This window comes from Ips typographus, linkage group LG1, assembly GCF_016097725.1.
Source record: "Ips typographus isolate SLU linkage group LG1, UJ_Ityp_2.0, whole genome shotgun sequence".
In the NCBI taxonomy this organism is placed as follows: Eukaryota; Metazoa; Arthropoda; class Insecta; order Coleoptera; family Curculionidae; genus Ips; species Ips typographus.
The window spans coordinates 18165323-18192527 of NC_138422.1; the positions used below are offsets into that span (position 1 = coordinate 18165323).

At 32.8% G+C, this 27205-nt stretch overlaps 2 protein-coding genes across 5 annotated transcripts; one reads left to right on the top strand and one right to left on the bottom strand.

Moving 5' to 3' along the window:
• The first annotated feature begins 1043 nt into the window (after positions 1-1043).
• LOC145740145 (uncharacterized) lies at positions 1044-5026 on the top strand. Its single transcript, XM_081995523.1, has 3 exons — positions 1044-1264; positions 3029-3131; positions 4837-5026. Exons 1-3 carry the CDS (start codon positions 1185-1187, stop codon positions 4981-4983), a joined length of 330 nt encoding a protein of 109 aa, XP_081851649.1. The 5' UTR covers positions 1044-1184; the 3' UTR covers positions 4984-5026.
• Positions 5027-5458: 432 nt separating this feature from the next.
• On the bottom strand, positions 5459-27205 carry kraken (serine hydrolase like 2 kraken). Of its 4 annotated transcripts, none has more exons than XR_014181345.1 (9): positions 27058-27205; positions 26867-26989; positions 26738-26812; positions 14858-15022; positions 14626-14796; positions 11132-11281; positions 10910-11076; positions 9946-10853; positions 5459-9193 (listed from the first exon to the last, which is right to left on the bottom strand). XR_014181345.1 is itself a non-coding variant. In XM_081995504.1 (8 exons), the coding sequence occupies exons 2-8, from the start codon at positions 26901-26903 to the stop codon at positions 10668-10670; spliced, it is 951 nt and encodes a 316-aa protein (XP_081851630.1). In that variant the 5' UTR covers positions 26904-26989; positions 27058-27205; the 3' UTR covers positions 5459-10667. The 4 variants fall into 4 exon arrangements, 2 of the variants coding, with proteins under 2 accessions (XP_081851630.1, XP_081851631.1); XR_014181344.1 differs by having other exon boundaries at positions 5459-9879; XM_081995504.1 differs by having other exon boundaries at positions 5459-10853.

Consider the following 27205-nt stretch of genomic DNA (forward strand, 5'->3'; position numbering starts at 1 on the left):
CGTCCGTAGTAGAAGAGCACACTGGGTAACGCTAAATGAACTAGCAAAACTGGCAGTCAGATAGATAATCTTAGGATCTCCTGACCATAAGACACATTCCACTCACTTTCTACATTACCTTCAAGAGCAGATATGCTAACAGACAAAGCTAACGGTCCTTTTCAGGACCTGTTGACTGGAAAACTCGGACCCTTTGTTACTTAAATATAGAAAGTATAAGTTATTCAAAGAGCCAGTATCTATCAAAGAGAAAAAAAATTGATTCTAATACAAGCCAATCATTTTACAGGACATTTCTACAGATCTAATGTGAGATCGAGTCACACTACTTTAAAATAGAATTTTGTATAGTAACAAAAAGCAGTCCAATGAAAGACATTACAGGAATCCTCTTGTCTCTTCTTGTAGGTGAATGATGTTTAAGTTAACTAATATAGAGCTAATTAATAATATGAAAATCAATACCTTACCTTGTAGATCTAGGAAAAAATCATACAGAAGCAGTTATAAGGAATACCTTTTATTAACCTTATACAGTAAAAAACAAATTAGACCTTTATGGTGAGCTGAATTTACAACACAACGAAACAGAAGCATACAAACAAACTAGTAGTCACTAAATCACATCCTTTTGAAGAAAGTATCTTGAAACCTTCTTTTGTCGTCCCTGTACAGAAAGCAAACTTATTTCCAACAATGATAGATACAACGAAAAACAAAATTAACAATGAATTGCAGCGAAATATTCTTTGATTCCGAGGCACAAAAAAAGTGATGATCAAATATGAAATGATCCTTACAAAGTCCATTTTGTCCTAGTTCGTCCACCAGGTTAAAACGAGAAAATAATTAGAAGTATAGGTATGCATAGACATTTTAACGATTTGCCTCCATATCTTACAAACGAGAACGGACAATAAAATATGACAAAATATTTTAAAATTTGTTTTTCTAAGCAAAACTGCAGTGCGGATCATAAAAATTGAGACGTCCTGTATCTATAAATCGTTTGGAAAGAATACCGTCCCTTGCAAATCACCTTTATGAACTACAGTAGCATCATCTTGACAACCCGGTCGCCAAGCATACGCGAGTAACCTCAAATACAAACAAACAAGTCAATGAGTCACTGTTTCTTTACATGAGGTTAGACGTGAATTTAGCCGATTTATGAAGACTTTAAAATGGTGATACCAGAAGTGGAAGAAGTGTTTCTAAAATATAAATCGGAAGAACATAAAATTGAGAAAATTTTAAGACAAGGGTAAGTATAAGAGCAAAACCAGTTATAAACTGCTCACGGAAAAATTGATACAGCATAACGCTGGATTCACAGTTCTAGTTCCGCAAGGAGTAAGAAGTAATTAGTAAGCTGCAGTACACTTTAGTTCATAGTTGGACAAATAAGCGCAGCCGCATAAACCCCAAGCAGTAAGCAGCAAGAAATGAATCATTTTCATTTCTTAACGCCGATTCAGAGTTCCGCAATCCATTCATAGTTTTCTGTAACTATGAATGGATGTATCAACTGTTTAATTTTTTTTTCAGTTTACTGTCGTATCTCATACCGTTGCGGAACTCTGAATCGGCCTTTACTTTGCTCCTTATTGCTTCCGGCATAAACCACTAACCTTTACCCCCATTCATGAATTTTTGGAACAACATTTGACAAATATGTCTTTTGCCTTCGCCTAAATATGGCAACCGACAATATAATAAATAAAATTTTGATGGTTTATAAGACTTTGGGGTTATTAGGGTTAGGTTATTTCTTACTTACTTAAGTCGAAGTATGAATTGACATGGCTACTTTTTACTCCTACTGCCTATTGCATACCGCTAACTTCTTGCGGAATTAAAACTATGAATCTAGCTTGACTTTTGGCAAATTTTTATAAATATTTGAGATGTGTTATGGCCTATTACTTGATACATTTTCGGTTTTAAGCCTATATCATTTTTATATTACACTAATTTCTTAAATCCGTGTGATAAAAAACTGAAAAATATAATATGCATAAAGAAAATTTTTTTTTTATTTCACTTTGACTTACTTACATTTCCTTCCATAATAAATAACCTTTAATTTAATTAACCTTTTCTTTGTAAAACATTATTTTTTTTTTTTTTAACAAATATTTATGTAGATACATTAAGTTTTGTTTCTGTAACATTGGCAGAAAGACCGGTAGGTCGATAGCCTTTTTCCTCGGAAATAAAGATTGTTTATATATACAGTGCGTTTTTTTTAACGCGCAACATAGGATTTTACGTGTTAAATTTTTAAGCTCATGTTAGACCATTTTATTTTGGAACTGCAAGACTATAACTTGACGGGTGTGTCTTTAGTACCCTGAAGCCTAAGTAAGTCTACCAATTTGGTCTAAAAAGTGATTAAAAACTGGAAAAAAATCATTTTTTTTCGAAAAGATTTTATCGTTCCATACTCCCTGTATGCATTGTTGTTCCTTGTTGTTTTTGTACTGGCAGGGCAGGTAGCAGGTAAAGTGACATATTTTGACTGCATCACGACCCGACATCTTTTGAACGTCAAAAGAGCATTTTATGATTGTTTGGAATACTGTTTGGCTTCAAACGGAGGTCACTTTGAACAATTCACTTATAAAAATACTTCTTTTGTTCTTAACTTTCTTGATATAAAGTTAATGATCACCCTGTTTTACTTTCTACGCCAAATTTTACCTGCTACCTGCCGTGCCAGTATCAAAAACAACAAAGAACAACAATGCATACAGGGAGTATGAAACAATAAAACCTTTTCGAAAAAAGATGATTTTTTGCAAGCTTTTTAACACTTTTCAGGCCGAATTGGTAAACTTACTTAAGCTTCAGGGTACGAAACAGCCACCCGTCAAGTTTTATACTTGTAGTTCCAAAATAACATGGTCTAACATGGGCTTAAAAATTTAACACGTAAAATCTTATGTTGCGCGTTAAAAAAAACGCACTGTATATAAATTCATTTCTGTAATTTTAATACGCATATTCAACTAATAATACTTTACAGATCTCAAACCTCATCAAACACTAAATTATCGGGCATTGAAAAATGCAATCCACCAGAATTGTCAGGAGACGAAGCAAAAATAAGGAATAGACAGATCTTAAAAGTAAGTAATGACCTCGCAAATTTTTTGAAAAAAATCTAACAATAAATGCAAATTTTTCATTGATTTCTCAGTATCCATAAGTTCAGAAGTAGCTATTTAATTTTACGTTTGTGTGAAGTTATCCATAAATCACCAGCCATAAACCGCGTAAAAGCCTAGATGGGTGAATCGTCTACTAACTAGATGACTAACTCTAAAGATCAGTTTAAAAATGAATACAAATCAATGTAATACCTAAAATATTTTATCTACGATTAGCACGGTAATGATCCATTACATAGTTTTCTTTGAGTGGAATGATTTTACCCATACCACACTGGTGCGACAATACTTCATTTTATCGTACTAATGCTATAAAGCACCCTAAGAGTATATCGCATTAGTGGCTGTAAAATCTCTCATTAAGTAACTCAAAGTTAGAGAAAAAATTACCAAATTCTTGAGTTAATCGTAGATAAGGTATTGTGTATGTATGATAGGGTACAGGGCGCTGCACCTTGTCATACCAATCTAAGGTGTTCCATTTAAAAAAAAAGGAACTTACTGTTAATTATATGTCAGAAACTAAATGTAATAGAAAAAAACTGACTACGCGCTAACGGATTCTACGTGAAAACTTGTAGCAGAAACCGTTTTTTTCTTTTTTGATAACTTTAATAGCAAATGAAATACAGAGGAGGTTTCAAAATGAATAATGTTTAAAACACTCCCGCATCTTAGAAACAAACAAAGTTTGCGCCGCTTACTTTTCGCCAGTCATCTCAGCTCGGAAAAAGAGATCAGAACACATATGCTACTTTTTTTCTATCTAATACCATTTTCTCTGTACCCCGTAAATCCATCGAAAATGCAGCACCCTGTACATACATTACCCATGTGGTATGGCAAATTACTCGTGTGCTCACCACCGTGGCAATACTTTCCACTGACGGCTATAAAATGCTCATGCCACACTAGTAATGTAAATAACTAATTATCTACCAAAAGCAATGGTTGCTATTGGTAAGTATTGCATATAGCTCACTTTGAGTTACGTAATGATCGATTTTACTACACTAATGCGATAAAAATTGATTTTAACGCAGGAGTAAAAGCACCCTTTTCCTCTCTCCACATGAACTAAATTAGGTTTACATCCAAGTAAGCGCTGTATTATATACAAGACCGTTTATTTTTTTCACTATCTTGCATGGTCCTTATCAGGATCGTTGTAATTTTCAACTTTAATCTTTCTTTCTTATAAGTTGGTACTCTACCACACGCGCGTCACCTTCCTTATAATTTTCAACCACTGATCTGTAGTCCAATCTCACCTTCATTCGATCGTTCTTTAGTTTTAACTTAGCTCTCACATTATGAAGGGTTTTTATTTTCCCTTTTATTGATGAACACAGCCCCAGTAAAAACGGTTTTTTAGTCTAAAGATCGGTTTACTCCAAACTGTCATCGTCGTCGACGACTGTCATGTAGCCCTCGTAACACACTCTCTTTGCTGGAATTGGTCACTATTGTTTGGTAAACAAGGGGGGTTCCCTTATTTTAGGGCCTAGAGAGAAAGCCTTGAAACTTTATATAAGGGGGTTTGGGTCACTCGTTCCTATGTTGTACAATTTTTACTGTTTTCAAAAATTCAGGAAATGTTTAGACGATTTTGTAACACTAATTTTTAGAAATAACATTGTTTTAACGCAGTACTTTTTTTCAGGAACTAGAAGTTGTGAAAGGAAATTTGCGCTCCAAATCAATTTTCAGTCCTACTGAACTGCAATGGGAAAAGGTTTGCGAGCAGTACCAAGAGAATCCATCTCTCCCTGTGACTACATGGCATTGTCATCTGCCAGTTTTTGTGTAACATTTATTGATTATTAAATTTAAAAAGTTTTAACTTTGATAAATGTTTTTATTTCATACTTAATATAGTAATCAAGAGAGCACAAGAGTATTTAAAACCAAACGGATCGTACTAACAGAAGCTGATCAGGAGTTATATTGCAAAATGAACATTTTTAAAACTTGGAAAACTTATTGCGACCCCAGCGGACGAAGTTTGAGGCTCGACGGGAAGCGGACCGACATAATGAGAACAAGCTGGAATGATACTTTCAGCCTGAGATACGTATTAGTAAATGACCTAATAATAAGTTGTTGGTTAATTAACAAAAAAGTGGTTTGCAAGCAATTTAGGTCGCTCTGCACACTACTGAAAGTGCAAAAGTGTTGAGAGCTACAGCCAAAAATTTCTAAAGAAGAGAAGGTTTTTAAATTCGCGTGTGGCCAATGACTTTGGACTCACATACTAAGATTAGGTATTAAATAAACACATCATATTATTAACATATCACTTCATATATTATTAACAAATAAACGTTAGTGCACCAACTACGTGTCTACCCGTGAAATGCTGAACAAGGTAAAATAGCCACTCCAGAGAATTTTGTTAAACGAATATCCTGGGTAAGAAACTCATAATACAAATGATGGTTTATGGAACCCCTCAGACGTTTTTACACGATGGATTAATGCGGACGAAAAAGTTTTTTTAAATATTGGTTACCTTGTTATGACATACTAAAATAGGTATAAAGATACAAAGTTACCAATATCACAAAACCTTACAATTCTAATAAATTAAACTTCTATAATTTGCAAGAAGATTAACTGTTCTTTTTAATACATAACAAAACAGTCCATTCAAAAATAGTTATTTCACCAACAAGCGTATTAATGAAAACGATTAATAATCGAAATGGTTGGTTAATAAAATCGAGATTATTAATCGTTAATTCATTAATATGAAAACTACTTTACCAAATTAATCCTCTATATTACTACACTGTAGGTGTTGTTGGTTCGTACCAGTTTATTAACGAAAATCAACAATAACAAAATTAGTGCAGAAATGTAACTTTACCGCACTAATTTTATTTTTCAAAATAGTAGTTTTTCTAACAAGTATGTAAAGTAAGTCTTGTACGCACGATGGCTAGATACGCACCAGACAATTGCGAACAAGACACTTTGCACAACAAAGTTAGGAACAATATTTGTTCTACGACGAACCCCAGACTTAAATTATTTGGCAACATAAATATAAATTCCGCTTTGAGACACGCTTGTTACATGTACAGTTTTTTCTCATATTTTAACCTTAACGTCACTGTAACAAGTTTTACGACTGAGGTTTCGATTTATAAACACAAAGTTTGATGGCGTTGAAAATAGATACTTTGCACACGCGAGTAGAAAAACATGCATATGAATTAAAAAAATAATAACTGTGTATTTAGTTTCTTAACACTTTTTATCATGTTTTAAACAGGGACTTTCATTATAGTGATTTTACTATACATTTTCGTTTTAATGAAAATTGATACCTAGGTACTCATAAGAAAAATGTTACCTAAGACCACATTTTTTGTGTATGGCGATAAAATCAGTAATTTTCACTAACCTTGTACCTATAATGTAAAACAAATTTTCCTACACAGAAGACCGCCTTAAACTTCAAATCTTTAAATTCCTACTAATTATATTTAATATATTATTAATAAGTTGCTAAAGGAAAATAATAAAAATATATAGGTAGCGGAACAAAAAATGCAATAAGTGTGCCTCTCTTTCAAAATATCAAACTTGTGCCATTTTTTGAGCAAGGTCGCAGCGATGAAAATACCAATCCATAGGTCAGAAGACACATAACTTAGGTAACCAAATTTACAGAAAATCTACGTCTCTCTCATTATCCATAAACGTCAACTATCCACCATCAGTCTCCATGTATTTTGCATTATAAGTAACTATGAAATATAAGTTATTATATTAAATAAGGTATCAATTTTTTGTAAAAAATCTATCATAGTGTGACAGAATAATATAAAATAACAAGTAACAGCCAAACAAACAAAAACAAGGCCTAATAGTATTAATAAATATTTTTCAATTTAGATATTACAAAATAACTCGTTAAAAGAATGGAATAATCAAAACTGAAAAATAGAGAAAAAATAGTGGCTCATTAGTTCAAAGAATATACCCATAACCCATATCCCAAGATTATATTGCAGAAATGTATGAAACCGCAAAAATATACCATAAAACTGGAAAAAGTGGCTTTATCGTTTTTTCGTGTACAAGTTTCGTAGTTATTTTTTTTTTATTTCAAAAGTCTCATAGATTACTTAATCGTTTCATTTAATTTAAAATTAAAAATAAAACCGAGTGGTACGCAATTTTGACATAAAAATATCACACAAAAATAGGATGATGTTAAAATATTTTGTATGCGCCGTTTGTAACTTTATTTGTTACATTCAGAGCGGTCGTCGCAATGGGCCTATCCCACATATCATAAATTTTTGTTTTAATGACTGGAATCGAAAGAATAGGATCAAAAAACTAATTTTTCATATTCTTGAAGAAAAAATTATGGTCGTAAATGTTCCTACATTAGTTTGAATTTGTCCATTAAATTTAAAAGATCTGTTTTGGCGCGCATGTGACGTACGTAATTCTGGGCGATTTTATTGGCTGTTGCACGCCAACTGTTTCACTTCTTGTCGCTGATTGGTTGATAGTGTAGTACGTCACCGGCGGCGGGCGTTTAAAACATGAGATTAATGTAGTTTTTATCATCATTTTTTTTCTATTTAGACTTAATATTTTTGAAAACAAAAAAATACGGGTATAATATTTTCAATCCGTCTTTGTAGTTATGAAATAAAAAAAAATTGTGGGACAGGCCCATTCCTCGAAAAAAGTAGTTGAATTACAATTACCAACTACTCTAAAATTTATTAATGTAATTGAGTTATCAATTGAAAATAATTTTAAATAGTAGTTGAATACTTAATTACTTCTGTAAAGTCCTTGAACAACTAATTAATTCAACTACTCATTTTCTTGTCTTAGTTTTCGAAAAACAACTCCCTTCTTACGCCTTTGAGGGCAAAACATCCCTCTTAAGATTCTGTTTCTGTAGAACAGTATGGCTCATAAGACTTATCAACTTTTAATCACTGTATTTCTTTGCACGTTGTTTTTTAGACAATGTTATAAACACGGACTTCATCTAGTCTTATGGTATCACCCCAGTGATAAACACCGTATTGAATAGTGTAACTAAAATCCCGATGTTGTCTTCTTGGATCATTTTCAAAAGTTCCACTGGAATATCATCTGGTCCGGTCGCTTTTTTAGAGTTTGACTTTTTAAGATACTTTGCGCTCACTAAATATTTTAAAAAATATTTATTTTTATTTTACAAATTTCTCTATTTGTTGTCCTTCTAAGTGTACGTCGCCGGGGTATGGAGTCAACAGTTTAATTTTATCGATGTTCATGTTTAAACTGATTTTTCCCGACTCTATCTTTAAGTCTGCCAACATTTCGATAAGTTCTTCGTTCGTACTGCTGATTAAAACTATGTCGTCCACCATCCACGCGCAGACCCTTTTTGTCCCAATCTAGTCTTCCGAATACGTCCTCCAAGGCAAGAGTAAATAACTTAGGGGATATTGCGTCTCCTTGTCGGACGCCTCTGTTAATTGGTATTCGATTGGTTGTTACATTTTCTTGCACTTTAACTGTGATGGTGGCCTCTTTGTATATGTTTTTAAGTAGATTAGTGTACCTTGAGTCTATTCGAGCATTATTCAACCCTCGGATTATTACCCAAAGCTCAACAGAATCAAAACTTGTTAAAATCTATAAACGCGAGATGGAGCGGCGTATTGTACTCGTTACACTTTTCTATAAGAGTCCGTAGCGTTTGAAGATGCTCTACGGTGCTATGTCCCTTGCGAAAACCAGCCTGATCACTCGACTGATATTCATCTAGTTTGCGCGTAAGCCTGTTTGTAAGAATCTTGATAAGGAACTTATAAGGATGGGGCAATAAACTGATTGGGCGAAAGTTGCTGAGATTTAATTTGTCTCCCTTTTTGTGTAACAAGATGACTTGGACATTTTGCCATGTTCTTGGAATATTACCGATGTGAAGACATTTGTTCATTAAGATTTTCATGGATTCCATTGTGGTTGTGCCTCCCAGTTTTATCATTTCACTAGTGATTTTATCTTCACCAGGAGCTCGACCATTTTTTAGTTGGCTTAGTGCTTCCTCAATTTTGGTGGAGTTTATGTCAGGAATTTCTTCTGAGCCGACGTTCATGATCTTACATTGAGTATTAGCGTTCTCTAGTTCCAGTGCAATTGATGAATAATATTCTTCGATTATATTTACTATCTCGTCACTTTCGTATTTCACTTCGCCATCTTTGTTCTTCATTTGGTAAATGCGTGCTTGTCCATTTTTATCAAGTGATTTCTACACTCTCATATTTTTATTGTTTTCTATTGCGGGCTTTATCATGCTGTTGTTGTGATCCCTTATGTCTCTCCTTATACTCCTTTTAACTTATGTTATGTTATGTTAAGTTCTCTATAGTTAGGGTCACTTCTATATGTGTTTCTTCTTATATTCATGAGGTCTCTTGTTTCTTTTTTAATCTTACTGCATTTTGGTTTTTTCCCCTAACAGATCTGTTTTGTCGCTGTCTGCATGCTGTTTATTATTTTTTGTTCCAATTCATCCAGGTTCATTTCGGACATCTGGGCAATAGAATAAAGTTTGCTTTTAATGTTCCTTTGATAAGTGTCGACATTTTGTTGAAGCTCCAAAATTGTTGGAAATCTTTTTTGATGGATTAGTTTCTTCCTTTCCGTTCCAAGGTTGAATTTGATTTTTGCCCTTACCAGTCTATGGTCACTGCCTGTATTGAATCTATTTAATGCTGAAACATCGGTTATTATGTACCTTTTATTCGTTATTATAAAGTCAATTTCGTTTTCGTTTTGTGTGACCTACGTAACCTCAAAAATGTATTTTAAATATTTTCAATTATTAGAAAAAAAAATATTGCTCTATCGAGCAAATAAAATACAGGGTGTTCCATTTAAAATAATCGAAACGTGTAAAAAAAACTGACAAGTGATTGATATATGTTCATAATTTATGATTAGCCAAGAAAAATCAGCAATTTAAAAACAGATTTATAGACCAATCACAAACTGTGACCAGTGTCTTTTTAAAATTAACCAGACAATTTTTCATTCCAGCAAGTTTTCCCTTTCTTGGCATTACTTCCGATAAATAATTATTACTCCAGCAGCAAGGGGCGCCAGACTCTTAGTCGTATGTCGTGTTTACAATAGCATTTTAGTGTTGGCGACTAATTTTTCTTTCACTGTAAGCATCAATGTTAATAAAAATTTAAATTAAAATAACTCATTTGAATTCGCACTTTACGCGCGATTTAAACTTCTCTTATGTTCAATCCACAAAAATGTTTATTCCACTTTTGTTTCATGCATGGTTTTTTCAATTGCAATACTTTACCGTTTTATGTATCTTTTGCACTAATGAGCCACTTTAAAGTAGAAAAATAAATTAATTAACAATTTAGATTAAAATCTGTAATATATCACTTTGACTTAAAACATACTACATGTTTTCTATTTTCCCTTAAGAAATACCCTTTAAGAAGTAATGAAATTGTGGATAATATCAGCAACCGACGCGCCATCATTAAGATGCAAATGATGCGTGCCTTCGACAGTATGTCTTTCCAATTTCTTAGACTGTTTTTCAATCAAGTCCAACACCATGTCATAATGTTCAGGAATGTCCGGATTATGCCCATTAGTTGCCCTTATATTCAATACCTAAATAATTCCGTAGTTACAGCTAAGACACACAAACCGCTTTTTATTAAGTTTACCTCACAAATGATTCTGGTAGATAATTCGTAAACTTGATCTACGCTCAAAAAGCCTAAAGCAGAAAGCTTCAGTCGCGGATCTCTAGTAAAGTAATATCCCTCCCTATCTGTGGCAGGAAGCATACCTCTCTTAAGTAAAATCTCACAGCCTTCTCGATTCACTGAACCTGCAAATTAAACCAATTGCGTTAATAATTAAAATCAGGCTCATTGTTAACTTACCTTGGTGCGCGTCCACTAAAATTTCAAGCATGTCATTGTATGGGTAACAAGGAGCCTTATCAGCGGTCAATTTTTCGTAACTTAGAAACTTATCTATAGCGAATCCTAATACATCACAGCTTTTTTTCACGGTTCTCACAGATGGACTAGCTAAAATGTAATATTTTAAGTTATAAAATTTAATAAACCATACACATATCCAGGAAACAACTGATAGTTGGGTGTACCTTGAATATCACTAGGAAAACAAAAAAAAAAAGAAACCATCAAGCGACCCTAACATTATCAATACCAGTTCTTACGCACATTTGTGGATCATTATTAAACAACTACAGAACGGTTTCTCTTATCTCTCACGCTAGTAAGATCATCCTCCATATCATACATAACCGTCTTAAACCATTTCTTTTCCCGCAGCTCTCAGAGGAGCAAGCAGGATTTGTCCCAAGAAAAGGAACTAGGGAACAAATATTAAATGCCAGGCAACTTATTGAAAAAGCTAGAGAATTTAATATCCCAATGTATCTCTCCTTTGTAGACTATCAAAAAGCATTTGATAAAGTAAACTGGAGCTACCTTTGGACCATAATGGAGGAAATGGGAACGCCAAAATACCTGGCTCAACTGGTGCGCAACCGCTAGAAAAACAGCGCAAAAGTCAGAATCGACGGGATTTACTCGGGGAGCTTCAAAACGACTGCAGGAGTTAGACAGGGTTGCATTCTTTCACCTACCTTATTTAACGCTTATAGCAAATACGTCATGAGAGAGGTTCTAGATGAGTGGCAAGGCGGAATACCAGTTGCTGGAAGGCGGATTAACCACCTCCGTTACGCCGACGACACACTGATCATAGCGTCCACAATACCAGAAATAACGGAAATTATGGGCAGACTGTCAGTTATTAGCGAAAAATATGGCTTAAAAATAAATAAATCTAAAACAAAAATAATGATAGTTGATAGACAAGACAACAATTCTCCATAAATATCAGAAATTGCAGGCTATGAAGTGGTAAACAATTTCAATTATCTTGGTTCCTTGATTACCAACACTGGGAAGTGTGAAAGCGAGATACGGCGTCGCCTGACTAAGGCAAGATCAGCGACTACCAAGCTAAATAAAATATGAAAAGACAGATCTATCACCAAAAAAATGAAACTCCATCTAGTTGATGCTCTTGTCTTCCCCATTGCAACGTACGCAGGACATTAAACATTTATTATTAATTACATGGACTTTAAAGAAAGCAGATAAAAACAGAATAGAGGCTTTCGAAATGTGGGTTTATAGACGACTCTTAAGAGTATCGTGGACAGAACACCGACCCAACGTATCCGTATTACAAGAAATTGGTCCACGTTCAACGCTGCTAAATAGAATAAACCGCATGTATCTGCAGTACCTTGGGCTATAAGCAAGAAGATCAGGAACAATGGAACAACTAATCAGAGAAGGGAAAGTAGAAGGCAAACAACTAAAAATAACTACTATAACTAAAATTATATCTAACTTCAGAGTGATATTTCTAGTAAGTTTATTGTCATCGACGTGCCAAGCAATAAATACATAAATAACACATCAATCTACCAATGCGCAAAATATCCCCAAAACACAAAGTGAACTTTGAAAATGGTGACTTTCTCTGAACATGACAAATCAAATGTTATGGTACAAAGTTGCTGATCAGCAAAAAATAACGACAATTATACTTTCACAAATAGGGCCAAATCACATTAATCAATGATCACTTTAGAGAATCTAACTCCCTATTTGCACTGTCGTATTTTAAACCACGCTCAAATTCAGTTGGTTTTGTATAGGATAAACGAGTCAAAAAAGTCACAGCCCTATAACTACATGAGTACACTTAACTGAAGCTTGACTTAAAATACGACGGTGCAATAACCCCTAAGCGACCTCCATGACATCAACATTTTGAAAGTTTGTGACATAATTTTTAAGTGCCTTAAACCTTAAGGAACCACGTAAGTAAAAACACAATTTTTGTAATTTGCGCTAATTTTCAAAGTTAAAGTCATAACTTAATGATACACAGGCAAAATCAAATTTAATAAAGGTTGACGAAAATCGAAACGCCCAATCACAAATTGATTATGGCACGTTGTACAGGATAAGTCGATAGAGTAAAGTTCATTATCTCATTTGTTTGGCGAAATACAAAAAAAAGTTAAATACAAGAGTGCAGAAAAATTTAAATAAATCGCAAACTATTAAAATTAGGTATATGTCATACTTAATAAAAGTTGAAGTGTTTGGGAAAAGCTATAAGAAAAAATAATAATACACAGGGTGTTCCATTTAAAAAAATCCAAATTTCTTAAGTTGAATTAGTCAAAATAGATTTTAAAAAATTGAACGCCCTGTATCATACATCACATCATCTAACGCAAGTTCATTTGCATAAATCTTTTTTTTGTCTTCTCTATAGAACGTTTGTACCAAATCGATACAGTTAAATTTTCGTCATAGTAAAAAATAATAATTTTTTGAAAAAATTGAAATATTAGATAAACTATTAGGTTTAGGTATATGACATTATTAACAAAATATTTTTATATTTCCATGGAGAATCTAAAAATGTTTAAAAAAAATAGGGGGTTCTATTTAAAACAACTAATATTTTGCATGCCACGTCTTTTTGAACCACCCTGTATATTCCAAAGTCATTTTAAATTATGCATCTTATTATTCTCTAAAACTCTTGTATTTAACATTTTTGTTTGTATTTCTCCAAACAAATGAGATAATGAACTTTACTCTATCAATGTACAGGAAGAAAAGTGACAATAATTATTCCTTATTTTTCAGACATTAATGCCTCGTTTTAATGAGGTCAGCAAATTTTCTCTAATTTAAACTACTTTGTATGTTCAAATAATCGCGATGCCCATGGCGTGACTTAAAAAACTGACAGTTGTGTATACTGGAACCATTGACATTTAAAAGGTATGACCCGCTCGTTTGCTTAAAAATGACAAATAACCGTCCCGTGTCTAGCTGTTAAATCTCGTCGTTTTAGACCGGCACCATCGATCTTTAGTCGAACGAGACCAATTATTGACTAAATGAAAATTTTGTTTTGATTGTTTTTGCCCCTTTTCTCTCTAAAATCTATCTCTCCCTCCCTCGCCCTGATTGACCATGTGATCCTTCCTGCGTTTAAACGGGTAAGGGTCGGTGCGTATCTTTTTTTAATGACAATCTAAAATCAATTTTTCAAGAAGTATCTAAAAATTTAAACATTTATCGCTTATTCGCCTTACAACAAAGCCTATTTAAAAAAAATAAAGAAATACACATAAAAACTGTTATGTAGTATGTTAAACAACATTATTTAAGCTTCTAGAAAAGTCTGTGAAGGTAATTGGCGATTAATCACATGACCATTGAAGATCACTTGCGATATTGACAAATTGTAGAATATTCAAGGAAACCCAACTAAATACTTAAAAATGTTGTTAGTACCTTACCTAGATCTATACTAATGTACTTTTTTACTTCCTTTGGATATATTGCCGAATACAGAAAAGCTATGCCACCTCCTAAAGAGTGACCCAAAATAGTTATATTCGTCCACTTAAAGTAATGAACTATTCTCCTTAAGTAGTGAACACCATCCCACCATATGTAATATTTATGTCCTATAATTGACCAATACAAAGTAAAAATATAAGCAGCGAATTACCAAAACATTGTTTTTACCGGGTGGTAGATGTGAAGAAAATCCATGTCCTGGTAGGTCTATACATAGCAAAGAATGTCCCCTTTCCTTAAGGATGGGAGCGACTTTATCGAAAGTGCCACAATTGTCTTGCCATCCATGCAAAGCAATTATTGGTTGAACATCTCGCGGTCCCCACCATTTACCTGTAAATATAACTTGTTAGATCACCCAGTTGATACTAAAAAACGCTTATGTCAAGTTAAACATTGTGATATTTTGGTAATCATATTAATTAATCTTCTTCATTATTAAAACGCACATTCAGAATCATTAGCAGGGTTTAAGAAGGGTTACAAACCAATGAAAATTTTCTCCATATTCTCCTCATAATCAATGAAAGAAGATTACCGTAATGAGATATTTTGAGTTAATTATCTGGAAAACTTTGCGGGCTACAAAGAAAATGATGAAGCAGAATAAATTGATGCTGTCCTTGCAAAGCACTTGAAATACAAAAAATAGCATCTGCTTGTATTCCTTACTTGTTGCAAGGTTTTCACAGATTTTTCATGTTACGGTTGCTGACTTATGGAGTCAGCACAGATAGTTGTCACAACAGATATTAAAATTCAACATTTTAATTCAACTATTAAAATTATACATAGGAAACCTGTGGTAAGAAGGCAAAACCATTAGAATTCAATGATTTAGGCAAAGATGGCGACAAACTTCATACGTATCTGTGGTATCATGTGGCAGTCTGCCAAAACGAATGTGACGTCATGCGTCAGTTGGTCACATGACCACTTCAGAAAGACTGACTGGAGTGATTGTCATCTTGTGACTAACGTTGTTCGTTTACGTCAAATTCGCTTTGCAGACTTGCACATATTAGTTACGAGGTTTGTCGCCAAATTGCTAGCTTATTGATTTTAAATGGCTTCCTCATCTTATCACTGGTATAAAGAGAAAGTAGTTACTGATATTTAAAACAAATCTTTAACAGAGTGTTCTTATTTACTCTATATCATAAGGGGAATAATCAACCTACTAAGTTGGTTTTAGTAACCATAACAAGAAGTGAGTTATGTATCTACTACTGCGATAAATGTTAATTTGTAACTGCATTTTCCAGTCTTTCCGTGCTTTCTAATAACATGACTAATAAACGTAACATGAGCATAGAGGAGGACTGGAAAATAATGAGGTAGCAGGCCATTCGACAAACTCAAAATACAAAAAAAAACAAGACCTAATATCTATCCCTGGGGAGCGTCGTTACTAGTGCAATCAAATCAAACTATTCTGACAAAACCGTCATATCCTCCTTGTAAAGCTGGAGTTCTCCACCCATCAAGCAACTTGACGACCAAGACAGGACCTTTCTCCTTATACCATGCTTTAATTAAGATTGAAAAGAATATTGACGTGGTTTACACAATCGAATATTAATGTTTATATAAAAAATTAGGATTGTTTGGACATAAATAAAGTAGTTCAATTCCTGCTAGAAAAACCCAGGACAACCTGTATATTGTGTTAAAATTGTTGATAAAAAATTATAGGACTTCTGAGAAATACTGCATGGTAGACCATTCAGAAATATTACCATTATACTATTAACAAAAAACATAAATAATACAAATTTTAATCAAATTTGCAGTATATGCTTTAGTCAATTTCAAAGTTCACATAAATTATCTGATTTCAAGTGCTGAATGTGAATGTCTCTAAAATTATCGCATTATTGTTGTCTGAGTATCACAGTCCCACAAAATATTGTAGTTACACAGTGATAAAAGTTTGACATCCACGTAATTAATAACAATATAAATTAAAATAAAACAGTAACTATTAGCATAAGAATGAGCATTAGCTAAGAACACTGATTACATTTGCATATTTATTTAGACATTTTTTAAAATTATTTACTTTCATTTTTTACTTTCGTCTAGTACTTCTGAACTCTGTGTTCTCAGGTTTGTTGGGATTGTGTTTACCCAAGTAACCAGTCTTATTTATTCAAACAACATCACATAAAGTATGTAAAAAAGACATCTTTTACTATACTATAAATGTTTAAACAATATAAAGTTCAATTAATATGATATGTTTGTGGGTATATCTTCGGTCTTGTTAAGATTTATTTATCACAAAAAGAGTAGGTAGGTTAAAAAGACTACATATCGCTATTTATAATGACGCTATTTGACATTGAAAAGTAGACAGGTGAGATGATACAGTTCATGCAAGTAAGACGGTAAACTTTGGTTTAGACTCGTATGATTTCTGTTTACTCATTAGTATCAGGCAAATATTAGAAACAATGATATAAGCGTTAGCGTGATTCAGCCATAAAATGTACGGTCCGGAGAGCGGGAACAATTTTCATTTCCAGGCCGGAATACTATGAAGAAGTCTTGTATCTCAGTTAAGGCTTAGCGTTCCAAAACAAAATGAGTGAAAATTTACAGGAGGTTAGGGAGATATCTAGGAAATGTCCCACTGATGTCCCAATGGTTTGGCTCACCGTCTAAGTAATCGAAAAAAATTGAATTAATAATACAATGGGCCTATCCCACATATCATAAATTTTTGTTTTAATGACTCGAATCGAAAGAATAGGATCAAAAAACTATAACATATTCTTGAAGAAAAAATTATGGTCGTGTAATTCTGGGCGATTTTATTGGCTGTTGCACGCCATCTGTTTCACTTCTTGTCGCTGATTGGTTGATAGTGTAGTACGTCACCGGCGGCGGGCGTTTTAAACATGAAATTAAAGTAGTTTTTATCATCATTTTTTTTCTATTTAGACTTAATATTTTTGAAAACAAAAAAATACGGGTATAATATTTTCAATCCGTCTTTGTAGTTATGAAATAAAAAAAAATTGTGGGACAGGCCCATTGGCTAAAGTCAGCCAAAATAAGTATGTACTTGAGAATGAAAAAAGAAATACAAAAGTCTCTCTCCTAGACCTACAAATTTCAATATTAATGACGTCATCCCTTGAATCAAAACCACTAACCAGATTTAACTACATTTAATTAGTTATTTGCATTAAATTGACTATTGGCGTTTCAAGTTAAGATCGCAGCGCCATTTTAACTAAAATCGGACAACATGTTCCTAACCTAACATCATAAATAATATGACACTGTCACTTCATATTTATGAAACTAGTGCTAAATTCCTAACCAAAATCAACGTAAACAAACGAAGAAATGACAGCTGGAATGCCCGAAACTTTTTTCAAAACTGATTACCAAAGGGAGTATCTCTTATCTTGAAACGCCAATAGTGATTGTTAATTTACTTTTTCGCTGTATTTTTTTTTTGGCTGGTGCTATTGACACCGGTTGAAAAGCTACGGTTTCCTGAAAAAAGCGGTGTACATGTTATAAGTCATTTTAAAGGTAGTACCTAGTTTACTTCAAATTAAAATATACTGTGATCTCCGCTGTTACCCTTTCATAATAAATAGTTAATCCTATAATTAACATTACTGTAGTCCTACAGGTTGACGGCCTTGAGTTCCTTTTCTAAATAAAGATCTTATTACTATATTGCTTTCATAAAATTTCGTGTTTATACTACCACTTTAATGCAGCACTGTCATTATAAAAATTTAAAGAGTATTTCAATGTAGTTGATATAACTTGCTCTCTTATTAAAATTAAAGATACATGCTTTATACAGGGTGGACCATAAGTAATGGGACATAGAGCTACAGCATATTCTTGACATCAAAATAATACGATTTAGCTAAATTGTCCTATGCCAAAAGTTAATATTAAAATAGATACAGGGTGTGAAAGTTAAATTTAAATTTTTGATTTTTTATCATATCTTCACGGTCTATTCATATAAAGCACTGAAATTTTATATAGGGGGGTTTTGCTAGGCGGAAAATAGGATGCTTTTATCTATTTTGTAGTGGCCGATAGGGGGCGCTACCGGCAACCATTTCAGCTGCTTAAAAAGACTCAAACTTTTATTTACACAAGTGAACCGGCTATACAACTTTAAAATATGATTTTAATAAGGTTTCTAAGTAAAAAAGGTATACATGTTCTGAGTCCTAAAAGTTGACCGTTTTCGAGATAATTAATATTTTAATATTGCATACATATCCATATGCTAATAGATTAAAAAGTTAAGGATGAAAGAAAATTTATGTAATTCGTACAAAACATAAAAAAAGTAATTGGGAGACCTTTTAGATAAATCACACAACAAAAATACCGAAAATAATAGATAATAAATCGCATTCGTATTCTCAGTTTTTTATCTGAATGATGAAACAATTTAAACCACTAGAAATTAAAGAATTAGAAATAAAAAATGTTTCTTTTGGACAACAGGTGTTCTACATAGGCAAAATAAAAACTTACTTTGATAAAAAAAATAATTTACTAATTTGAAAGTTGCTCTTTGCAATACCAAAATGGTAAATATCTCGAAAACGGTCAACATTTAAGACCCAGAACAAGTATACCTTTTTTACGTAGAATACCTATTAGAATCATATTTTGAAGTAGTATCGCTGATCCAGTTGAAAAAAAAAAGTTTGAGTCTTTTAAAGCAGCTGAAATGGTTGCCGGTAGCGCCCCCTATCGGCCACTACAAAATAGATAAAAGCATCTTATTTTCCGCCTGGCAAAACCCCCCTATATAAATTTTCCGTCCTTTATATCAAAAGACCGTGAACATATGATAAAAAATCAAAAATTAAAATGTAACTTTCACACCCTGTATCTTTCTTAATACTAACTTTCGGCATAGGACAATTTAGCTAAATCGTATTATTTTGATGTCAAGAATATGCTGTAGCTCTATGTCCCATTACTTATGGTCCACCCTGTAGATTTAATATTTAGTAAATTATAATTAAGTGCAACATGAATAAAGCATTGATTTGCATATTCAAACTAAAGTACCTACAAAATTATTACTGAAATTGAACTGCCAACTGTAGGTAGGTATATTAAACCATGATTGTAAAAAATTATATCAAGCAAACATTTTCATTGTGAGTAAAGCAGATATAAAATGCTGGACATTATAAATATCCACTGTGTGTAAAGTCCGGCAACTCTGAATTATTTTGAAAAATATACAACTTATGGAAAAACATTTTATACAGAAATTGACGTATTTTAAACGTTTTAAAGATATGAGACATTCAAGAATATACAGGGTGAGCCACAAGATGGCAATAAATTGAGTGTTTTTTTATTGAATGTTTAAATGACATTTTCTTATCCGTTAACTTGTACAGTTTGGCAGCTATGAATTATTATTATTGAAATTTCCACAGATACTAAAAAACAAAATAGAGTTCCAAAGTTCAGCTCCGTATTTGAAAAATTGAAGTTAATGATGGTATCTAAAAAGGAAACGTCGGAGCTGAAACCTATAGTTATTTGCTTGACTAGGGAGGTTATCTGCTAAAACTAGGGAGGAAAGAGCAACTTTTGCTCCCGCGAATAATTTGAGACCCGACGCGAAGCGCAGGGTTTCAAAGTTCAAGGGTGCAAAAAGCAGTTTACCTACACCAGAGTTTCGCATCTAATTTTTTCTAAGACTGTGATGTTTGGAAAACGGGCATTATAATACCTATTCCAAAAAATGTACTCAACCACACACAAGCGCAAAACTACAAACCTATTACACTACTTCCAGTACTAAGCAAAATTACTTGAACTGAAACTCATTATAAAAAGCAGACTTCATCAGACAGCATATCAATTTGGTTTTAAACAAAAACACTCGACTATACATCCACTTTTTATCTTAACTAACAACATACAAACAACCATAACGCACCTCAACGGCAAAAAAAACAGCTTGTCTGTTCATGGATATTAACAAGGCTTTTGAGAGTGTCTGGCACAAACGACTACTCTACAAACTACATAGACTTAATACACCAAAATACTTACTGCAGGTACACAATTCGAAACCTACTGGAAATTAGACAACTGCACGTTCGAATAGACAACACACTTTCCTTTCCCTTCAGTTCTGAACAAGGACTTCCGCAAGGATCCTCTCTCGCCCTTACTTTACATTATACAGCGTGTACCTTAAAGGTCTTTACAAGGTTCTGCCGCAGTTAGCTGGGGTCAAAATAAAGTGATTTAGCCATATTTGCCTTAATCCAAAAGCTAAATCACTTTATTTTGACCCCAGCTAACTGCGGCAGACCGTTGTAAAAATCTTTCAGGAACACCTTGTATACTGTCACAAGATATACAACCACTACAAGCAGGACAAAAACCAAATTGACAAAACAGTATACATAGTACAATACGCAGATGATACTACCTTTATTGTGCATGATAAAACTACACCAAAAGCAGTATCGAAATTACAATCACTATGACATGGTTCTACAGATGGAAGCTAACGCCCAACGCAACTAAAAAGTCAACTTTTATTACCAAACCATCACATTAAAAACGACTCCCTAAACATAACCGCGGATGGCCACTTACCTAAACATGACGTGAAATACTTGGGTGTAATACTGGACCAAAAACTAAAATTCACAAAAAAATGCAAGGACTGAAATTATTAAGCGGACAAAACACTTGGTCATTGACATACTCGTTGACATACAAAAACAAAGGTATCAGCACAAGAACGGCAATTAAAATATACAAATCCATCTATAGACCAGTTCTGGACTACGGACATATACTCAGAGCAAACACTATTGACAAGGCTAAAAAATATACGCAAACTACAGAACAGATGGCTCTAAGACTAATAACAAAAATAAGACATCCTGAAAACCCATCCAACCAATTTCTCTACGAACGTACGAACATGACTAAAATATCTGACAGACTCATACAACTACAAACCAAGTGGAAAAATAGAAACCATACAACTGGACAATAATAAATCCACTTTGCATAACAAGACAGATCAGACTATCACCTTTTCCCCGCTTCCACCTTGTTAGAGCATTTCAACTAGAACTTCTTTGTTATAACTTGTAAATAACGTTAGGTATTTATTATTTTTTTAGAAATGGCATATACAGGGTGATCCATGTAATATGTACATAGTTATGATGCCAAACTTTCAAATAAACTGCTCACGAAAAAGATTGATACAGCATAATTTTTGGAAATTTTTAACGGACTGTATCAGCCGAATTTAATGGATAAAAAGGTTTTAAAAAAACATTTTTCTTTTGTAGAAATAGAGTCAGGAATTAATTTTGCTTTACAGTGATTTCTTTACCGACATACAGGGTAAAGAAAAAGATGCCGCAAATTTCTTGAAGTTCAACCCCCCGATTGATAGTTGGGATAATTTTAGAACATTTTTCTTGAGTCATTTACTGGGTTTGGTTTATATTTCGGGAGATTTTTTGAGGTTTTTCCACTTTTTGGTCAACAAAAGGAATTACGAGATGTTTTTGAAAAGGGAGTACTTTTTTATAAACTACTCTGTATCTCGAGAATACCACGATTAATTTTAAGGAGATAAATGAACACTATATATTTACTGGTTCTAAAATCAGTAACGTAAAACGGAGGTTAATGTTAATACAAAATGTTAATGTTTTGAGTGTTGTGCAAATTGTGAAAAATTTATTGTGGTTAAAGGACAATAATTACCGAAAGTTTACACTCTCTTGTCCTTTTTGCTCTCGGGAGAGCATGGTGACATTATGTTTCTATTGCTCGGATCGTATTTCTCTATCCTGCTCTGTCCTGAGCTGCAAGAGAAGCTTCTTGCAGACCGTGACCAATGATTTCTTTGGTTTGATCCACCCAGCCCGTCAGAGACCTTCCTCGTGGTCGTTTGCCATTAATATTTCCCTCCACAATAAGTTTTTCCAGCCCATTCGTTCTCCTTGAGATGGGTAGGATGATTGGTTTATCCTGGTTCATAGCCTTGTGGTGACTTTTAGTTTCTTAAGGCCCCATTTCAAAAGCATCTATTATTCTTCGATTGGCCATTTTTAAAGTCCAGGTCTCAGAGGCATATTTGGCAATAGGAAAGATCAAGGAGTTTAATAGTTCAGTATGTTGCGTTGAGATATTGCAGAGTCCTCAAATACACTTGGGTTGAAATTCAAGAAATTTGCGGAATATTTTTCTTTACCCTGTATATCTGTGAAGAAATCACTTTTGAGGCAAAATTAATGATGGTCCTGATTCTATAAGAAAAAACGTTTTTTGTTTACTAAATTCGGCTGAAGCATTTCGGAGATACAGGCCCTTAATGTATACTTTCTTATTTTTAGATCTCACTTTCGGGTATAGGAGCTACTGCAAAGGTTAAAAGGGAAATGTTTTAAAGAATTTAATGGGCAATCCAACACCGTTTTAACAACATTCAGTTTTTGCTTCGTTTTTGAGTTGTTTTCAAAAAACTAAAATTGAGCATTTTCAAAAAACTGCAGTTTGTATTATCTCTAATTTGAAAAATTTGCAAATTTGGCTTGAACATCCTTATCGAGGGGTAGATCGCCGAAGTATTTTGGTGTGCACACTAGAGGTTATTCGACGTATTATGAGGCACTTTGCCAGTATTACGAAGCATTTTGAAGTATTACAAGGCATTACGAGACATTTTGAGGTATTTTTAAGGTATTTATAAGGCATTTCATAGAATTTTGAGGCATTGACTATATTTCAAAATGTTTTGTGATATTTTCATTGGAATTTTGGGCGAAATAAAGCCTAAATAAAGGAAATTTTGCGATATTTTAAGGAATACATTGTAGTAGACAATAAAGTGTATCAATATAACAAAATTGACCGCACATATAATTATTAGTAAAATCTTTATTACATTCATGGTATTAAGTTGAAACAATATTCATTAAAAATTATTATAATAATTTACCAATTTTTCAACATTTAAACTACATTTTTCAGGTCACGTGACTGTTTTTGAGAGGTGTCAACTGGACTTTACAGTGTTGCAAGCTCTAAAATTGCATAATAAAAGTCACGTGATGGGTCTCTTACAATTTCAGCTTTCACAACTGTCTAAAATAGTCTAAATTTAATTTACCAAGTTTTTAAAGTTTAAAGCAGATTTTAACGGTCACGTGATTAATTTTGACAGATATCAACTGGCCTTTACAGTGGTGCAAGCTCAGAATTAAAGTTTTTACAACTGTCCAAATTTTATTTATCAATTTTCCAAAGTTTCAACTGCGTTTTGAAGGTCACGTGACTGTTTTTGACAATTTCAACTGGTCTTTACAGTGTTGCAAGCTCAAAAATTGAATTATCCAAGTCACGTGACGTGTATTTTGCAATTAAAGTTTTTACAACTGTTCAAATTTTATTTATCAATTTTCCAAAGTTTCAACTGCGTTTTGAAGGTCACGTGATTGTTTTTGACAATTTCAACTGGTCTTTACAGTGTTGAAAGCTCAAAAATTGAATTATCAAAGTCACGTGACGTAGTTCTTACAATTTTACCACTGAAAGTTTAAAATACTATATTATTTATTTTTTCAACTGTTACTTTTAAATGATAGGTGTCTTTATTTGACACGTGCTAAATTGGTTAGTATGACAGTTAGAAGATTCGTTTAAACGTCAAAATATAACCCGTAATTTCAGACAATCGTACAACAAATATTTTTGTTTGTTAGAATTGGAAAGAACAGTCACCTGACCACTGAAAATCAATTTTAAGCTTTCGGCACAAAGTCAAATTAAGTGTCAAAAATTTGGAAAAACCTTTACATTGTCACCTAACCTAAGCCAAAAACTGTCACGTGAGTTTTAAAAAAATGAATTTTAAGGTTTTGGGTCTTCAACATTTGGAAAAGCAATCAGGTAACCTGAGGAAGTATTTTTTTTTTGAATCACTAATCCTTACGACATTTTGACAAGGGTCAAAATGTCATGCTACTTAATTAATCTGACCTAAAACCTGCCACATGACCAAAAAAAAAATGTCAAGGGTTCATCAAGGTTTATCATTGTACCAATATCAGGGGCCTTATAACTAAATTTAAGAATGCCACAAATGTGTAGGTAAATATTTGAAGGCATTCTGAGGCAGTTTAAATAATTTAAGGGCATTTCGAGTTATTTCAAGGCAATATGAGGCATTTTCGGCAGTTTTAAGGCATTTTGAGCAATAATGAAGCATTGTGAGATATTTTAAAGGCATTTCAAGGTATTTTGTAGGCAAAAAGACATTTTGCTGTACAAAAAATTATCGGCGGTCTACCCCTCATCCATCTTGTTTAAACAAGCACGTTTTTGTTTTAAAATGGTATACTACATGTTATAAAAAAAAATCTGTTTTTATGTTAAAAAAGCTAAAAAAACTTCTTGGTATGATGGATGATGGAAATTTGCAATAAAAAGAAAAATTGTACCCAGTCATTGTCAGTTTCTTTAACACCATCTCAACAACAAGAATACCTAAATTCACTTCTAAAAGCTTCTAATCATAGCATTCATATTGAGTCTCAGTGTTTAAAATAAAAAAATTTACAGTTTGTGTCATCTCAGGAAATCTCATTATTTTGAATATAAATTCTCATACATTGCCATTGAGTAGCCCAACAAAATCATAAAAGTTTCAATGTTTTTGGTTGTCCAAGATTAGTTTACATACTCTCAGCACAATTTTAGGGAGGTGAGTTGAGTAAAAGCACTTGTATATAGAAACCAATCACTAAAGCTGATCAACTCAATACTTCTACTGCAATATACAGTGTGACCCATTTAGAATGGAAACACCCCTATAAAATTTTAGGTTATTAACCGATTTCAATGATTTTTTTTTTGAAATAATTAGGAATGAAATGTCTATTATGGGAGAAAATTTTAAATATTTATTTCAGTTTTCAGGTCATATTACGAGACTTTTTCTTGATAGAAAATGGAGAATTTTTATTAGCGATTTTTTTATTGAAAAAATTACTACGCCACTGGATCTATAGTGCTTTCAAATAGCTGTGATCAAATTTTTTTTTTATTTTTTTTTTTGATTTTTTTTTTTGATTTTTTTTTTTTTGATTTTTTTTTAATTTTTTTTTTGATTTTTTTTTTTTAGAAATTACTTTATTAATAAGTAATAATAAACAAATAAATAGTAACACCATTTCTATGGCAACAGTTGATGCAGGGTGTTCTTTTGTGACCGTTAGCTTAGAGGATTTTTGAATTTTAATTTGTCATAACTTTGTTATTAATGAATGGATTTTCATGAAATTTTGGTCACAGCTATTTGAAAGCACTATAGATCCAGTGGCGTAGTAATTTTTTCAATAAAAAAATCGCTAATAAAAATTCTCCATTTTCTATCAAGAAAAAGTCTCGTAATATGACCTGAAAACTGAAATAAATATTTAAAATTTTCTCCCGTAATAGACATTTCATTCCTAATTATTTCAAAAAAAAAATCATTGAAATCGGTTAATAACCTAAAATTTTATAGGGGTGTTTCCATTCTAAATGGGTCACACTGTATATAATTTATAAAAATAAATGAAACAAGTAGGTATGTACAAAAAGGGAATATTTTTTCCCAAGTTATTAGGGAAAACTTGGGTATTTGTTAACTAGCTAATACAGTAACTAGAATTACTAATTTAAAATACTGTCATTTGACAAATGACAAATAACCTATTTTAGTAAAATTTCTGACATCAAAGAAATAAAAAAACAATTACTTTTTGTTTACTGTGTAACACTTTACTTGAGGAATGTATGGAGCCTCGATAGTCTTTTAACATAGTCAAAGCCTCAGTGCAAGCAATATCCTATCTGAGTGCATTTCACAATCAAATACCTACTTTCCTACTTTCAGAATTATTCAACTTCATATAACATAAACCAAGATATAAACTACCCAATTTTATTATGCTTTTTGAAGGTCCAGTTTATTTAGGAATTTTAAATACATCTTACCTGCTATATGTCCCCATGGAACAGGAATACGGATTTCCTCAAAATCATTATTTGCAGATTTTGTTACTTCCAGCCCTGTGAAAGACCATTTTCAATATAAATATTGTCTGTCTATAGTTTTATGCTTACCTTTAACATCACCATTTTGTGGAGTTGAATCACTCATGTTGACTGATTAGGTGTGTTACTTACTTGCCTATACTTATTTTATGCAACTGTATAAATTGCACTCTCGACTTGAGAAATAAAATTCTGAAAAATAAAATATTCCAATATTTTGTTATGGTGTTGTTACAATATGGATAATTATTCACACACACCTACTAGACGAAACAATGACTGAACAAAATTGCGCAAATCTGGCAAGGTTAAACTATTTTATCATACATTATCTCTCTACAATATTTGCTTGTAAGTAGTAGAATTATTTAATATTTTTTTTATTTCAAAGACTGAAATGATAGGACA